At 44.0% G+C, this 18,638-nt stretch overlaps 1 protein-coding gene across 9 annotated transcripts in view; it reads right to left on the bottom strand.

Moving 5' to 3' along the window:
- The window catches only part of flt1 (fms related receptor tyrosine kinase 1), a 35,193-nt gene that overhangs the window by 13,511 nt on the left and 3,044 nt on the right, over positions 1-18,638 (bottom strand). For 4 of the 9 annotated variants that reach the window (XM_037078713.1, XM_037078714.1, XM_037078716.1 and 1 more), the window contains exons 2-12: positions 17,615-17,711; positions 16,483-16,688; positions 14,337-14,461; positions 10,123-10,291; positions 9,876-10,012; positions 8,988-9,159; positions 8,633-8,750; positions 8,080-8,249; positions 7,809-7,956; positions 1,446-1,569; positions 737-845 (exon numbers count right to left, since the gene is read on the bottom strand). In XM_037078713.1, the coding sequence (XP_036934608.1) occupies positions 737-845; positions 1,446-1,569; positions 7,809-7,956; positions 8,080-8,249; positions 8,633-8,750; positions 8,988-9,159; positions 9,876-10,012; positions 10,123-10,291; positions 14,337-14,461; positions 16,483-16,688; positions 17,615-17,711 (1,575 nt within the window). The remainder of the gene's footprint in view (positions 1-736; positions 846-1,445; positions 1,570-7,808; positions 7,957-8,079; positions 8,250-8,632; positions 8,751-8,987; positions 9,160-9,875; positions 10,013-10,122; positions 10,292-14,336; positions 14,462-16,482; positions 16,689-17,614; positions 17,712-18,638) is intronic. The other 5 variants (XM_037078715.1, XM_037078718.1, XM_037078722.1 and 2 more) reach the window with 2 other exon arrangements.

The raw sequence follows: 18,638 nt of genomic DNA, 5'->3' as shown, positions 1-18,638 counted from the left end.
GTTTGCCAGATATTTTATGTTGGCAGTATAAGGTCAGGATTAACTCTGGTTAGTCTAATAAATGCTGTCAAAATCTAACAAGTAACAAGTCATTTGAATGTGTGTGAGTAGGTGCACATGCATGGTATGATAGAAAATCACAAGATAAATGACTCAAAGTAATCAGTTTCTAGTTTCGATCTGACCCAAAAAATTGTTTTTCCTGGCAGCAGGCATGAATGGTTGGAAAATATGTTCTTTCATATGCTCTCATTAAAAAAAACATCCCATCTATGAGTTTCAGGTTGTTTTTTCCCTGAGTAAAGATTTAAAGCAGTTTATCCTAACAAAACAGAACATAAGAATTTAGATTATTTCACTATTCACTTATTATTCCAGATAAAATATCAGTAAAAAAAAATATTTGGCAACCAAGCCAAATCATGATTTTATCGGCTTGGCTGACATAAGCCTAGTGTCATGACCGAATGAGGAAAGAAAGGAAAGAGTGAGAAAAGCAATCATATGACAGAAACTGGTTATCTGAAGACAGAAACTGGTTATTTTAAGACAGAACCTAATTATTTAAATTAAGTTTCTGGGAAGTGAAAGGGAGTGAGGGAAGGACTGCAATTGAAGATTTTATCAGTGTTAATTCTTATTTAAACTTTGACAAAAATTCCCAGATGTGAACAAGAACAAAAACACACGTGTTATGTATATGTATGAGGAGATGAATCATCTTTGCTGGGATCACCTGTGACGTAGAAGTGAATGTCTAGCTGGTCGGTTCCCGCCAAGTTGGAGGCAACGCAGCGATACACTCCAGACACCGAGGCCTCTCCTACAGTCAGGACCCCCACTGTCTACGGAAAGCATAAACATCCGAATGAACAAACCCACACTTAGCACACCATGGAACACACACACACACACACACACACACACACACACACACACACACACACACACACACACACACACTTTTTCATGCACACATGTAAGGTCCAGCCTCATTACCTCTGCCACTGATGGCAGGAATCATATTTTCCATGGGTCCACTGAGCAGACAATAGGGGTCCGTGAGCCAGTCCTGCTGCACACTTCCACCCCGGTGGGCAGCTCAACATGCAAGCTGTCGATAAGTATTAATACCGGTGTGTGTCTGCCAATGTGTGTGTGTGTGTGTGAGAAGTGAACATGTGTGCAACACTTTCCTGTGCAGTGAAGTTTCCCGGATGTCTTTTATTATAGAAGTTGTAACAAATGATCCAAACACTGTTCAGATTGGTGCATTCTTGGTCAGTTCTCGTCAAATAATCTTTTAATAAATGCAATTATAATAATTTTGGGGGTAGAACTATATTTATTGAACATATTTCATACTTTATATGTAGCTAAGGATCCTGTTACTAACGCAACATTGCTCTGCTGTGACTCACGGCGTGTATTTCAGCCTTACCTACCTTTTTCTTCCCCTGAAGCACTTCCTGTCTGTCTGCAACACTCAGGATGTGGTTGCTTGTGGACGTGGCAGGGATTCTTTCTGTCACAGAGCTCCATTGCAAAGAGGATGCTGGACACACACACCTTGTAGGAGAAGAAGGAGGAGGAGGAGGAGGAAGAAGAGAGGGACAGGGACTCAGCTGTGTTGACACAAATCATTTTATGCTGCCTCCAGGTGTGTGTGTGGGTGTGTGTGTTTTTTTCAGCTGTGCTCTGCGGGGAGGAAGACCAGGACATCAGGGACAATGTTTAATCATCGCTGCTTGATGTTATCCTCAGCCGAATTCACATCATCATCATCATCATCATCATCATCATCACCAAACCATTTTTATCAATAGCATCACTTCCTCTTACCCTGTCCTGCTGGCTGACAATAGTGGATCTTTGGTGTGCTATGTAATGCTGGATTGTTCATCTACGGAGGATGCAGAGGTGGTATTGTCATCCCGTAGATCAACTTCCTTCCATTCTTAACAAATCATCCCACATTTCCAGGACAGGGGTTCCTCTCCCTCTCAATGACTCTCACAAGTCTAAATCCATAGATTACACCATAGCGGGACTGTGGGAACTAGAGCTTATGCAAGCTGCTTTGTGGTTTACTTATGCATACTTCCTTGTGGTGAAAAACTTTATAAAAGCGGTGGGGACGGGCCTCGAAACACACAATGCTTGATCAACTGGTTTCAGATTTGAAGGGAAAAGATGTATTGTGCACTCCAAAGTTTATCTACTTCTCCACGTCTAATAAAAATTCTAAGTTATGCTGAAACATTCAGATGTTTTTACATCAAATTTGTTTGTGTATATTGAATATGATAATAAATGTGATGTAATGAAAATGTAGCAATAACTTCTACAACAAGGATCAAGTAATATTGTTGTAGAGTGTTCATTGATTCATTCATGTAGGACCCTGAAACATTTATTTGTTTTTAATATAGTTTTTAATGTCTACATATCAATACATTTTTTATATCAATATATATATTCACATCATATTATCACTAGTACAGAAGTTTTATTCAAACCTGAAATTAGGGGCACAACCAATGATTAGTATTTAGTTTATTCATTAATCTCTTGATTTATTTATTGTATTAATTGGTCGTTTAGTGAATAAATTAAAGGAAAAGGAGTCCAAAATGTTGTTTTCATATATTTTGTCCGAAACCCAAATATATTCAACTTACAATTTTATAAAACTGAAACCACTCACTGCTCACATTTAAGAAGCTTGACAACTAACATTAATGTCAGCATAATTAACTGTTCATCACCAGAAATGATGCCTAGCTTTATAGATTAACCAAGCAAGCCAGCTAACGGAAAATCCACTGAGGCTAGCTATCTTTATTGTTTGAGCTATAATGATAATGCTACTTTTCCTAATTGCCTCCTTGTTTTGGAAAAAGAGAACTAGAAGTCAGTACTCACCCAGTGGGAAGAGAGCACAAGAAACAGTTTGACATTTTGGGGGAAGTTCACCCATTTTGGTCTCTTGTTGAGAGTTAGTTGACGAGATATAGCTAGTAGCATGTCTGTAGTGAGGTGCTAACAGTCAGCCCTGTCTCTGTCAGCTAGCTTAGCTGGTTGCCGAGCAACTGCACAGTCAGGCAAGAGGAAAGACCTCAAGGTGAATAATACACTTTTTTAGATTACTTTACAGGAATACTGCTTCTATAATAGATAACCTTAGGTAAAACTAGGACTCCTTGTTTAATCAAATGAGACATATAACATTAATTAGTGAGATTCAGAGGTAGCTTAATATTTCATGGACAACTGTGAGAGTCGGTTGTCTCTCCTTGGGGCCTAATTCTTGGCTATAAAGCAAAACAAAGTTTTTATGAATAAGTGAGAGGGACTTTGGTTGTCGTGTGTGCAGTGTCTTAAGTCCCACCGTGAATATGAATGTTATAGATGTGTATTAATTTTATGCTATTAAAAAAAGTGTTGATAATGAAAATATCCCTCTGGGCCAAACAAACTCTCTAGGTATATTGTGCAGCACTGAAGTCTTAAAGGTTCAAGTGTTTCCTCTCTTGGATAATGATGATGATTACCTGAATGACGCTGAAGATTATCTATCTATCCACCTATTCATGTATCTATCCATCTGTCTGTCTGAAGAATGCAGCTTCATTACTATGGCATTAGCCACCCTCCTCACTGTAAGCTGCCGTTTCCACTCGGTTCATTGATCCTGTTTATGGACGTGTCGCTGCCCCTCTCTACTCCCTGTCTCTGTCTGTATCCTTGTCGTCATCCTTCTCTGTCTGTCCTGCGCTCCTCCCTGAGGCTGGTTCCTCTCTGCTCCCTGATTGCTCTTCCTCTTGGCATCTAGTGCACGAATGACCCACCCTGTGCATGACACCACAGGCCTGACACACACACACACACACACACACACACGCACACGCACACGCACACACACACACACGGGCACAGATTACACAGACACTCCCACGCTTTCCAGGAAAAAGCTTTCTCACTCAGTGTTGCACTCACACTCACAAATATGATTAGTAGGATGGGTGTGTGGACGCAAGGGTGGTTAGAGACAGAGAATGAACACACACGCGCTCATAGCACGGCCACATTCACACAGTGTGTGCCTGCCAACAGGGTGAGCAGCAGCCGCCTGGAAATATGAATGGACTGTTGAGTTGTGTATCAGTGGGGGTCATCTCCTGCCTTTTCTTCCTGTCCTGTTACGCTGCCTAAAATACACTTTTACCGCTTGTCCCTGTCGGTTCCTGTCTCAATCCCGAAATAACCACGAAGACGTATAAACCAATACACAAATATAAGCAAAGTTTAATGCAAAAAAAAACCAAAAAACAAACAAACAAAAAAAAACCCACAATCGACTGATATAACACTTCAATACATATTAACAGATTCATACAAAGCTGGCAAATATTGTCATTCGTCATATGTAAGTTAGTTGTATAAAATTATTAAATATTAGATTCATATATTACTCATAAAACATCTGTATACAAGGAATGGATCACATTGGGAGACACCCGTAGAATGGGACAAACACACACACACACACAAACACGCACACACACACACACACACACACACACGGAAATGGACTTTACTAAAACACCTATAGCAATCATTCTCCTAAGATGGCACATACATTTGGATTTTAATGAACTTTCAATACAAAGACAACAGGGCTGTTATACTGACATCATTTGACAAACAAGACATTTTGACATGCGATGACACTGGACGACACAGGAACAACATTACATGACAGAGAGCGGTCATAGTCTCTGGTCGGTGGAGACTTCCTACATGGTAGGCGTCTGCTGACCATCAGTCTTTTAATAGAGAACTGTAAGGGATCCCATAGCATCCTCTCTCCTGTTCGCCCGTCCAAGCTGAGCACATTTTGACCTTTTATCAGTGGCTTTAAAAATTCGGAACAGAAACTCACAGCTTTTGTGGATGTCAGAATCAGATTAGGGCTTGGGACAGGCACGGTTCATGCACCCATTATAGTACCACTCTAGGACACAAAAAACAAAGCAAAGCAGCTCCAGAAATGTGGCTGGTGGATGGATGGAATTGCACTTCTTCTGGCTCAAAATGTCTGAAATGTAACGAGCATAAAACTACGGGATGGCTGGGTGCGAGGGGGGGAATTACATTGGGGGGGAATGAATGAAATAAATAAATAATCAGTAAAGCAGGTGTCCTTTTATCCTTGCTGATGTGGCTTATTTTGCCTCCTCGTTTCCTGGGTCTCCTGGTCTTCACTGCTCAGCAGTGTTCCAAGTCACTTTCTTCACTTTCCACATCAGTTTAGCAAGCACAGGATCACCACATAGGATCACTGGTAATGTCACTGAGGGTTCTGGCTGCCATGGAGAAGCACTGATGAGTGCGTGGAGGTGGTGGTGGAGGGGAAGTTTTCCTTCTGTAGAGGTGGAGGATGCTGGGTTGGGGTGGAGGGCAGAGCTGGTGAGGGAAGGGGCTGGAGAGGTATGTGTGAGGGGCAGCAGAGTTGGGGGAAGGGGTGTGGGGGTGTTTGGGGTGTGTGTGGGGGGGCTCTCAAGAATAGATCAAGCTCTTGAGGAAGCGGACTGTGCCACGTTTGAAGACGAAGGGACAATCATGCTGCTGGGAAGCGTCTCGCGTCGGAGAGGAAGCCAAACAACGAGAGGAAAAGCGCTCTGATTTTCGCACAGGAAGCCCAGTGCGCCTCCTGCCCGGGCCAGATAAGAGCGCTGCGGTTCCCAGGGCCAGACCCAGGAGTGGGGCCCAGGACCCAGGCGCGAGGCCCCCCATCAGCCTGGCCCAGCCTGGTCCACTGTCCCTGGGCCTCCTCCGGCTCGGCGTCAGGCTCGTGGTGCAGCCGGGCTGCAAAGAACAAGGGCCTAGTGAGGATCCAGCCACAAACTGGTCTAAAAACACACTCAATACAGACACTGAGACGAACCAGAACAGAGCTTTACAAAGGACCAAAGGGAAGCCAAATGTAATCTGCTGAAACATCACTCTGCAAATATTCTTCAATTACTTCATGGTAACAGGCTGCAGCTGCAGTGCACACCGTTTTCGATCTGCAGAAATCTTTATGCAAATTTAAATGACTTTCTTTGCTGCATGTCTGTTTGCTGTTGCGCCAAATTGTGCAGTATCAAAAAGTCTGAAATTACTTTGAAATCTGACACTCATCAGTTTAAATCTCACTGTCAGGCAGTGATCAACCAAATTAATCAATAGATAAACAGGTTTTGGCCTGTGCTCTTCCATGTGCAGATTGCATTTGACTCAGAACAATCATACATACTGTACCTCTACACTACGATACAATAATGAGGAACAACAGAGGCAGAAATTCAAAATAGCTTTTACCTGAAAAAACCTAAATATACTGTCTGTGAGGTTGAGATATCTGCAGGATTAAGAGTTTATATTGCTCTGCCTAGCTTCAACCTAATAGTGAATATCAGATGCTGGTCTGCAACATGTTCATGTCCATTATGTAGATTACATTTGGCAGAGAGAGACGGATGAAACCACACTGGAGGCACCTCGGCATGGCGCCATGTGTGAGTGCCGGGGTTAAGGGTCAAGTACACCGATGATGTCAGTGTGTCTCAGAGGGAGAATAGAGTATGGGCGGCTGCTGCGGCGCTCTCAGGTAATACTTAACCTTTCCGACTTGGTCACAAGCAACACAATAAGTGTCTGACCTCCAAGAATAACTCAATCAATGTTTCTGCCAAGTGCCTGCTTGAGCCCTCGTGTGTGTGCACGAGCTGACTAAAATGACTGTCCCTCGGCATCGCTGGGTTGGGCCATTTCTCATGAGAACTTTATATATAGTGTGTGTGTCAGATATAAGAAAAAGCATCACAGGATGTGGTGTGCAATCACAATAATAAACAGGCCTCTCACCCTGCGTCCTGGACAGGAAATTCATTAAATCATAGCGTTTGATTTGGAAACCAACAAATCGTGACTGAGAACACGGAACTGGCCTCTATTGAAGTGTGTTTTTTTTTCTCTGTCCTTTCAAGTCTGAGATAAACTGTGTACTGTGTTTGTGAATGTATTGCACGCGCGCGCACACACACACACCTCATACACACACTGACACACACACAGAGGCTATGCATTTGTATGCACTTAAACAAACATGGAAAAGATCACATGGACAGTGAGAGAACAAACATATGGGGAAAGAGTTGCACAAACAAGCAAACATATAAACACAGACACGATGAAACACAGACATATTATATGGGTGCATACACACGCGCGCGCACACACACAAATAAACACACACACATTTTCACACATTCCCGCACATGAAAGGCCCCCAAATGCATCTGTTCTGGTTACAAGGAGGAAACGCTGTCTGAACACACGCTGAAATAGACAAAACATGTCTCGTTTTTCAAAATCACACACACACACACACACTCAAACACACACATACACAGCATAACATAAAACGAACACATTTTTTTATGTAATGTATAATAGTATTTACATTATGTTGAGCCTATGCAGCCAAAATAAGTCTAAAATATACAAAGTTTAAATTCATATCAACAAATAAGCTCTATTTCATTTGCTGTTTTTGCATACTGCAGTTTTATTTGTTCCAATAAATTGAGTTTAGAAAATTGTATTTAATGTCAAATTATCGACAAATAACACTGGGAGCTCAGTTTTGCTGTATGCTCTGCTCTATCTTATCCATATTTTATCTAGTTTGAGTTTCTGCTCCTAATTTCCGATGGTTTAAAGCTCATTTCTAGTTTGTTTTGGTCGGAGCTACTTACAGGCCTTTAGACGGGCAGGGATGCCACAGCCACTGGATGTGTGGAGGCGGGACTCCGTGGGATGTGCAGTGAAGTGCTTGTCTGCTCCCTCGCGGCACTGAACCCGGGTCCTGCAACGACACCGCTTTCTCCCCTATCTGAGGACTCACTGCCAGATGAGAAAACCCACACACACACACACACGCACAAGAGCACAGTTTAATCACTGAGGGGAGTTGAAGATAGAGCAGAAATGGGTTGGTGGGTGGAGAATTGAACCGGGGTTTCTCACCATTGACCACAAGTCTGAGTGTGAGATTCTGGAAGAGTCCGTGTTCCTGGATTCGTACCAGGACAGTGTACTTCCCAGCATCCTCCTCTGCTACATCCCGGATCACCAGGGAATTTCCATCCATGTGGTATCTGGAGCACTGCTCCGCTGCCACCTTGCCATCCTTCAACCTGTCGGAGGGAAAAAAAAAAAAGAGGCCTCTAAGCAAAGTTTGGAGAGGAGAGTCGAAATCATTTCCAAATAATTTTCCCCCATAAACTTTAAAAGCTTCTCCTAGGAAAATTATTCAGACTTTAACATTACACTATCAACTGGGTTCACTTAGATCACGAAATATGATGAGTCATGCTTGGTTGACCAAGTAAACATCACTCCAAAGCCTTTCCATGGAAATGGTGCTAGGAAAGTTGTTCAGCGCTTAAAATAGACTGAAGGCATGTAAAGAGATTCTGGAGAAAGACAGTGTCAGTATTTGACAACCTGGGAATGAGACCCGACCATTAGCTATCTATCTCTATTAGGCGTGATTTGAAGATTCAAGGTGATCTCTTACCAGATGACTTGAGGGGCGGGGAACGCTCGTAGTTTGGGAGAGATTCGGTAAGATTTCTGTCCCGCCTGCACCTCCATCACAGATTCGTGTCTGGGCTTCAGGCGGATAAATGGACGGTCTGAAATGGAGGAAACGTAACCACATGTTTGTGCAGGATTAAGGGAGTGAATGGGGAAGTTTGATCATTGTTGTGACATACATCCAACTCTCAGTAATGATTCAGTGAGTAAAATAGAAGAAGATGAAACACAGGAAGAATTTGTCAGGAAATATGAAAGTGTAAATGAGTAATCTGTGCAGAATTCCTGCGGTTGATGAATCTACATGTCAGTACGTTTCAGGGAGAGACACTCACCGAAGACAGTGACGGTGACTTTCTGCTGTTTGGTATTCTCCCCGCTGGTGACGCGGCATGTGTAGAGGCCGCGGTCCGAACGCTGGAGCTTCGGGATGGTCAGAATATTGTAGAACAACATGTGCGTTCGATGTTTCAGGAGCCTCTTGGACGTGAAGCCTGTGTTGTTGATCTGACGGTGGAGAGCAGAAAAAGCCACAGAATGAACACTGAAGGCTCGCCCCTGTGTCGTGAACATTTATTTTGAAAAGGTTTGAACGCTAGAGGTGGGAGTTTGGTATACTGAAAATCTATCATTAATGAACAAAACGAGAAGAGGTAAAAAAGCATCCACTGATTCACAACTCACAGTTAGAAACCAACAGGCCTTTATCAGTGATTTACTCGATGGGCTGAGAGTCGGTGAGTCGTCAGAGGGTTTATTGTAATAATCTATCAAATCCAGACTTGTAAATGTTAAATAGTTAATGATACACAAGATGCTCTGTCGTTATGTACTCAAGATGTGATAATCCTCCAATCCAGCAAGTTAATGATGCACTTTACAACCTGAAACCCAAAGAGTTGTCTTTAGAAATAACCTCTCACTAATCTATGAAGCTTTAATAAGTGATTTATTTAACGATGATGAAGTCATGGACACAACTAAAAACCCCTAAAGCCATACTGTGGGTCATAAAGTGGGACAGTACTGGGACTTCACTGCTTCTGAGATCATATCCTTTGCACCTCAAAGCTACTTACAAGAAGTGTTGGTTGGTTTGTCAGCAGGCTTACACAAAAACTACTGAGCAGAAAAACTTGGACTGAGGATGCATCTCAGCCCAGAACAGAACTGTGCAGCTCTGCTTCATACAAAGTCTCCACAGACTTTAATGTGAGTCTGACCTTTCCGGGGTAATCCCAGGTGATGTTGACTCTGGTATTCAGCTCCCCAGTGGCAGTGCAGTTCAAGACCATTCTCTCTCCCTTCAGGGCCTCCACTGGTCCACTGCTGTTCAGATACACCTCCATGATGTTACTCACTGTCACAGGAAAGATAGAAATATAGGAAATTTGATATGAAGGCAGAGTGGACAGGAGGATGGAACACTGATTTGTTTTTGTATCCAAAGTGAATTTATATGAAGCTGACCCAGTCTGTGCACGAAGTACACACGCGACTTGTGTGTGACGCCGTCAGTGATTGTCTGGCAGAAGAACATGCCAATGTAAAAGAAGGTGGGAGATCGGATGGTGAAGCCTTGCTTGCTGTTCCAAATAATGTTCCTCTGGTCCGGACTCAGGCTGTAGTTGGGGTACTGCTGGAGGAGGACAAGAAGACAACACCCATCAGATGTGTCACTGTGCCGAAACCACAAGAATAGCAACTATGACACACTTTTACCATTCTGAGAAAAACTGAAATCTCACAGCTCGAGGAACAAAGTGACTCATTCTGATATAAAAATATAGAAAAACTTAAAATAATAAAGAAACATATTCACAAGATGCACAATCTCCAGTCATGACAGTCCAGTGATGTTTTTAAGTCTTTTGGGGGAAAGTTTGGGTCAAAACTCTGCTTTATTCTACCTTCATCCGCTGTTAAAGATCATGTGACAGTGATTAATTAAATGGATGCTTGAAACTGAAGTCCTAATTCATTTGAAATATTTCTAAGTTAAGATTGCAGTCTTATGATAGCAACTCTCAGTCTAGGCACTGAAAGTCTTTCTGACTTTAATATATTGAAAATTTAAAAATGACACAAAAAATCTTTTTACATTATAGAGAGCAAGCTATTGTAATGCATAGGCTGAATAATACATATTCAAGTTCGTGGCTTTTTACTTGATTTGCCTTATTTTTCAGGATTCTAACAGGTCAAGACTTGTGACTTGATTACTCTGTTCTCAGGGTGTCTCACAGCAGTCCAAGACCCCATTGTTTGAGGTTTTTTGGCTTAAGTCAGCACCTCTGATCTAATCTGCACTTGAGTTTGACCAGTTTGCAGACATTTAGACTTGTCACAGTCGGAGAAACCGCAAAAACACGCTTTGGTTCATTTGTGCACAAAAGATAAGATGCATACAGGCTATCAACACACAAGTATCGAGCCATAGGTATACACACCATGTGTATAGACGCACAAAACTAATTCACAATCAGCGTTAACTAGATTACTTGATGTATTAAAACACGGCCTCAGTGTTTCTTCTGGGTTTTTTTTTTCCTGGCCACTCGGGCCTCCAAATCCAGCTGGTCTTTCTTTGGGTTTGAGTTTTTAATGGACCATCCACCTCATGCTGGGTTTCTTTTGGTTTCTGATCATCCCTTGATTATGCAAAGGAAACCTCGAGAAGATGCCAATTACAGAGTCAGATCTCTGCAGATGATACTACGTGTGCTCTCAGAGTGTTGGCTTTTATAATTCTTGGCTACCTTGACATGGACGCTTGTGTAACCATGCAACTTTGTTGTTTTCTTGGAGGCAGCCTCAAGGAAATGTTTACTAGAGTTTCTGTGACACAGTGGAAGCCTCCCACCCTCTCCCAGGGGAACAGGTAGACCCCCCCCCCCCCAGCGCACACGCGCATGCACACACACACACACACACACACACACACTTCCGTCCTCTCCTGCACCCCCAGTGTGAACTGGCTGATATCACCCATCCCAGAGTCAGGTGACCCTCTCAGACGCCACTGAGCTCCTCCTCCTCCTCCTCTGCTCTCAGTCTTGTAAAGTAGATGTTTTACACTTTTCCCTCCGCCCGAACTCAATGACGCCCCATCTGAGCGCCCTCAGTGCCCTCTCTGCCCCTCTCACCTCCATCCTCCCAACCTGCATCTAAAGTATGTGAAGGTGGAGGAACAGGAGAAGGAGCAGAGGTGCAGAGGAGTCAGAGGAGTCAGGATATGAGAAACGTGACTCCAGTCCATCTCCTCGCATCCTGTTACTACAGGATATAGACATTTTGACTGGAACCCCGGTTCGACCCTGTCATCCTGGACCTCTTGGTCACTTTCACAGCGAGAGCGAGAGAGCAGTGCCTCCTGGGTATTGTTCCCAGTGACAAGGGTCACATTAGAGATCCAGGCAAAGTGCAAAATCCTTCAAGGAAAAAAACACTCTAGAGGCTGTGACAGTGAGTGGATTCGTGGTCCAGACCGGCCAGCGCAGGGTTAGAGGAGGGAGTGGGAGATGAAGGAAGAGGAGGAGAGCTATTTTTAGATTAATTACCTCTGTGGCTCCAGCCATTTGTGAGGGGATGGAAGCAGGACAAAAACACGTGTGCTTGTGTGTAATGATCTCCAGCTATGTCTGTTTTAAGATCAGATTTGTAGTTTGGAGACTCAAAGGATACGTTGCACAAGGTCTCGGTTGTCCTTAAAGGTCCCATATCATGCTCATTTCTGCTTCTTGACATGGTTCCTTGATGTCTAAATGGAATGTTAGTGACAAGCTTTGGTCAAAAAAAGCCAAAGGATTGAGCACCGCAGGGTGCACTATTGTCCTCTGCTCTTGCTGCAGCTTTCTACTCGTTTTTTTAGCTGTAGTCACAGTGTCTACCACTTTGGTCAGCACCGAAATATCTCAACAATTATTAACTGAGATGCCAGGAATTTTTGGTCCAGACATTTATTGTCCCAGCTGACTCATCCCTCAGACGTTCATACTCATTGTTTTGAGTGAAACTCCTTGTGACTATCGGATGAACTGGCATGAAGTAGAATTCAGGCATTCAGGTTCGTATCAGGATGAATTGTTTAAAGTGTGGAGATCCTCAGGCTTTGTTGCTAACAGCATACCTAAATAAACATTTAATATCCACATTTGGCATTAAAATATCAAAATGGATATTTTATACTATAAGACCTTTGTGTTTACTGCTAATGCGTACCTGTTTATATGCTAACACATTGAAATGAAAGCTTTACTATACTTTATTGTTTCACAACATTTAGAAAGATTTACTCTTTAAGAAATGTCCGCATCAATGGGAGCTCCTCTCTCCCACAGAAAACACAGCTCCTAAAGTGCCTGAAACACCTAATCAGAAGTCTCGCCTCTAATTCTGTGACTTGGTGACATCACACAACATCGCCATGTCACACATTTTAAAAATGTATGCCTGTATTCACGGTCGACAAATGCTTTTCAGCCACAAATAACAGTTCGATATTTTCTTCTCTGGCTCTGGAGGAGCATTTGTCCAGTGTGAAAAAAACACTTAGGTGACATTACCTGAGTAATAATTGCTTGGATGATACACATTTTTAAAGGAAAAGCGTTTTGCACAAACTTGGGGTGAGCAAAGAGGGTCAAACAAACATGCTTTTGAGTTGCATGACGGGAAATGTGCGATTTTTTAACTTTAAAGTGCAAAGAGTCTGACACTGCTGCACCAATTTTGACTCTCCCAACTGTATGAATGTGCAATACTTGATTGCTGGGGCATCCCTTTAAAATGCTTTTATTCTTTCTTTATTCTTTGTGTATCTGTTACAGCAAGAACCGTCCAGTCCAGAGCCTTCTGTATGTTTTACATCCACTCTATTGTAGTAACACCACAATAAGCTTCCTACAGTGACGCACGAGCCATCATATTAACGATCAGCGTTCGTGATTAAAGAGAATGGCCTGTACTTTGATCTGTTGGGGCCAACAGTAGCTACCTCTGTTTCCTCCACCAGGCTAACCAGCTGTTTTAAGTATCAGTTGGGGGGGAAGTTGGCAGTCAGGATTCCTACTACAAGAGGTGGAGGGTGAGATGTGGGAAGTGGTGCTGGCCGGGGGCCAAAGGGGCACTCCAGACCTCATGTCCTGTCTCCAGAGGTAGAAGCAGCGCCAACAGGACGCTGAGGGCGCCGCGCCATCGGAAAAAAGAAAAAAAAAAAAAAAAAAAAAAAAGCAGAAAAGAAAGGGGCATCTTTGACTGGAAGGGGTTTCTTCCAGATTTAAGCAGACAGACGTGAATAACATTTACACCGCAACAAACACTCACACAAAGCAGACACAGCCACACACGCAGAGAGCGAGCACTCTAAACACTCCAACATTGTCCACACACCCCCTCACTCAGCACTCGAGCACCAACACTCACAAACATATCCGCACACACTTTCACACATATCCGCAGACGGACACAAACAAACGGACACACACGCCACGGAGTAATGGCTGCCAAGATAAGAACAATGTGAATGATCTGGAGAGGGGACGCAGCATTCTGTGCATATGCGAGCCCCGATGGGAAAGAAAACGGGACGAGTGATGATGTGCAGAGAAGGTGAGCGGCGTGATTTGGCAGAGGTGGACGTGAGTGTGTGTATATTCAACATGGATTAAATCGCATGCACTGACCTTGACCAGCGTGGTGGTGACATTCGGGTGGGTGACCCTGCAGGGGATGACCAGCGGCTGCTTCTCCTTCAGGTACAACACATCTGGGCTCATACCCGGAGGGTCCACAAATGGCTGCTGGCTGTCTGAAACCCAAACACTGCGGTCAGGGACACATACGGTTCTGATAATAAGCATGTCAAATAAATGCATAAACAAAGACTATTTCTATATGAGACTTTACAACTGTGTCGGTTAGTTCACTGACATTACAGAAAAGCAAAGGGAAATGGTGCACGTTGTGGTTGACCTTCATTTCATCTATGAAAATATAGTGAAAAATCACAGATTCTCAGAGTCGATGTGCAAATGGACAAACAAATTACATTTGCAGTGACATGAAAGAAAGTGAAGCAGACAATTCTGAGAAGCTGGAACCAGAGATTGTATTTTGTGTTTTTGCTGGTAAAAGTGCACACATAATTAATCATTTATAAAAGTGACTGCAAACAAACTTCCCCGTTTTCGCTGCTTTTCTTTTTTAACCAGAAGAACGAAGCTGAGGCTCCTTTATTCTGCCCTGTGGGCAGGTATTCCTCTTGGGCTCAGTGCCATTCACCATAAAGGAAGGGCAACATGTGGGTGGACTGGGAGGCATAACCCAGGGCAAAAAAAGTGCAGAGACACTCACCACCTGCAGCTGCTCTCTAAGCTTGCTGCTTTGAGCACAAGTTAACAGCTAAAGGTGACTCACAAGAGCGCATCGACACTTTTGCCAGCTCAGTGGAAGGACGACATTCACAGAGACTTTAGTTAAAAAAAAATCAACCAGACACAACAAAGTAAGATTTTGAGTCAAAAATTACTTCCTTGATAAAGTGAAAATATGTTTGTTTTTTTTTCTTTTTAAATCACTTTCCCTGGACTGGCCCGTTGATGTCAAACAACAAGGAAAGAAAACAATCAGCAGCCTATATTTGCAAACACACACACACACACACACTTCCAAGTATCAATCTCAATAACAAACAAAAACAAACAAGACACACTCCTAAATATACACACCCATTCATTGAATACCCATTCAGCGAATGGCTGCCTGCAGTCAACAATAAACACACAGATTGTTTAGAAGTAATCAAACGGCCTCGCTCTGCTTACTCCTCCCAGCTCGACTACTGTATGACTCCTGTGCCATTGAAAAGTGTGGGTGTTGCTCACTGTATTGTTTGTTACAGTAGGGTGTTATTCAAGGAAAGCAAATCTCTGAACATTCGAACAAAAGTACCCCAAGGACTAGCGGACTGAGGGCTTCCTCCTCTTGCTTTGATTCCTAATAGAGGACTCGGGGAGGGAGGCAACGTCTGAGCAGAGCCGCGGGCCAAGTCTGACGCTTAATGGACATGGTGACCCGAGCGACTGATAGCCCCCGAGGGTCCTGTTGGCCAAACAGTAGCGTGCCCTGTGACCCTGGCATCCAGCCCGGCTCCGTGCCCCTCGCAGCCCAGCCCGACCAGCGTCACCCTCCAGGACAGGGAGGGGCCGGCTGGGCAGACATCGCGCCTCCTCTGCCCCTGGATACCACTGAGCCACTGGCCTTCATCTTATCCTTCTCAGCTCCTCTCTCACACACACACACACATCCACACACCTCCCCGCCGCCACCCTGCAGAGACACAGCGACATCCCCTCCCAGCACACCCCCTTTCGAGCCCTTCCCCTCCCTCCCCCCAAGCACAGGATGCTTCAAGCAAGGCTGAGCAGAGCAGATAAGGCTGATGCCCTGGGAAACTCTGCCCAGGCCTGAGCCTTTCAGCAGCTGGGCTATTCCTGGCCTCGAGGTAGCACGTAAACGAAAGTAAAAAAGGATTTATATATAGACAACAGGGAGGTAGTCCCGGGCTGAGAAGAGGGAGGCAGGGGAGTCGGTGGGGGGGACTGGGTGAAACTGTGCCAGAGTCATCTAGAAGGATGTGTTGCTGGGACAAACAGTGTTTAGATATTATTGGCTCTCTGGCATTGGTCTGTATTTAGCACCCACGGCATCCTGTTTAACCTGGGGATATAAACAATAAGCATGAGGGGGTGAAGGAGTGTGGGCCCTCTCGACGAGCGCCAGAGAAAAGAAAAGAAGCTGCACTCTCGGGCAGCAGCTGTAACTTCTTACCTGTGACATATACATAGATGGAGGTCTGCCTTCGGGTTCGGTGCCGGTACCTGCAGCGGAACTGGCCGGTGTGCTGCACCTGGCTGCGGCTCACCGTCACGACGCTGCAGTACAGTGTGCTCGTCCTCCCGCAGCGAGACTCCTCCACGTGCACCTGATCCCCAGACAAACCTGACGGGAGCGCCCATGACAGCTCCCAGCGACCCCTGGCCAACAGGTGGTTAAAAAAAAGTTTGCTCAGGATAAAAAAAAAACAAAAAAAAACACTTGGCAATCTTTGTGTGTGCTTCCCCAGACAGTTTGCATTGTATCACACAGCAGGAAACCTTATCGCTTCATCTAATGATTGTGTAAGGGCAGGCGATTCTTGCCACAACTTGATAAGTTGATTTGTTTTCAGGCTGCGGATGAATGAAAGTAAAAGGACTGAACACAGCTTGTCTGGGTTTATTGAGACTCAGCCCAGTAGCCAGAATAAAACGTTGGTGTTTTACATTTCCGCAAATCACAGATACACATTTAAATTGCAAATGTGGTTTGCATAATTTCTACAATCTGTGTTATGTCACATTACATCTATATGTCTCTACATATAAGACAGCTGTCAAACCAGAGATCACTAGCCTTGTTGGTGGCATCAAAACCAAGTGTTTTTTTGTGGATAGAAGTAACCAGACTTAAAGCACAGGGTTGTTGAAACATAGAATCAAAAACAAACCTTAACATTTACTCTGTCTATTGGGTTGTGAACCTTTGACTACACTGATGAAACCTGTCAAATTACATTTGTCTGAAAGAGACTGGTGCTAAATGACTCCCCTGACAGAGGACCACTGTGCTAATAACTGTTTAAGAAATATTTTCAATGGACTAACAGTGACTGATATGAAAGTGCCATGGGATGAGGTCCAGTTTCATTGGTCAGAGTCGGCTTGGTGCCTCAGTAAATCATTTGACGACATGATAATGAGTCTCCTTGTGGGGATTTTGCAGATTATTTTTCTGTTACTATGAGGATCCGAAGCCATAAAGATGTGAATGTTCGACTTGCAGGGATCTATCACAGTGATCGCCAACCTTCGTCTCCCCAGTGAGAGGTTCTCTGGCCTGGATCTATCTACCTGGAACTCACCTGCAGCTGAGCAGTAGTGTCTGGTTGGTGTCCAGGACGAGCTGCCGAGACTTCACATCCAGAATTGGGACGCTGTACTTCCCCTTCTGATCTTTATCTGCAGAGGTCAGAAGAGATGATGAGAGCACAGAAAACATTACTGATTTAAGTGCATTATACTGTAGTATGGATAGTCTAGTGGTGACCATAAGGTCATCGATATATTCATCGATAGACGTCAGAATTCAGCATGTAAAACTTCAGTGTGCAACATTATTCAGGGACATCTGGGCAGGATGCTCACTCTGATATAGTCTTGAATCTGGGACACCGCTGAAAGTTTATTAATAAACTAATTTCCAATAATAGTGGATACACTTTTGCAATTACTCAGTTCTGATCTTATTAATGGAAGTCGCCTTTGTGTGGACCCAGACCTGCATGAGACCACTTTTAGAGGAAATCCTGGAAGGCAAAACACTTTACAAGGAATAAATATTTTCACACAGTTCCCATAAGCTCTGTCCATTACACACCGGACCTTTGACTCTCTGATTGCAGAACCGATCTTGGGTATAAGCTCCACCGCACGTCCTCCATCAGGGCCACGGTATCTGTGACCCTCCTCACATCAGGCCACTTGACAAGCTCGTGTGGAAATGCGTAAGCAATGTCCCTTTTGTTTATCAAATGAAGGCATTTCTCCACTCCATCGCTGAGGTTTATTAATGAGAGATAAAGACGACTGTCTGTCCGCCCTTCCTTCCTCCCAACAACAGCGGAAACATCATTCAGGGAAGTCCGTCCTTCACTGTGACCGGTCCTCACAGAGCGAGACTCAAAACACTCCTCACATCACGGCTGTCTTACTGCTCTGCCAGTAGTTAAATCACTCCAACGGCAGCAAGTGAGTTTATCACTAAAGTCCATTATTACCATTCATTGTCAGCATCATTGTTCCCAGTGGATGCCCCATTGAGCAGCTCCAGCATTACTCACACTGCTAGCACTTCCTAGACTATTTCCTTGCATTTCGGTGAGTCAG

The sequence above is a fragment of the Acanthopagrus latus genome, chromosome 19 (genome assembly GCF_904848185.1).
Source record: "Acanthopagrus latus isolate v.2019 chromosome 19, fAcaLat1.1, whole genome shotgun sequence".
Classification (NCBI taxonomy): domain Eukaryota; kingdom Metazoa; phylum Chordata; class Actinopteri; order Spariformes; family Sparidae; genus Acanthopagrus; species Acanthopagrus latus.
The sequence above is the reverse complement of the archived record's forward strand: the minus strand, read 5'-3'. Positions and strand labels throughout refer to the sequence as shown.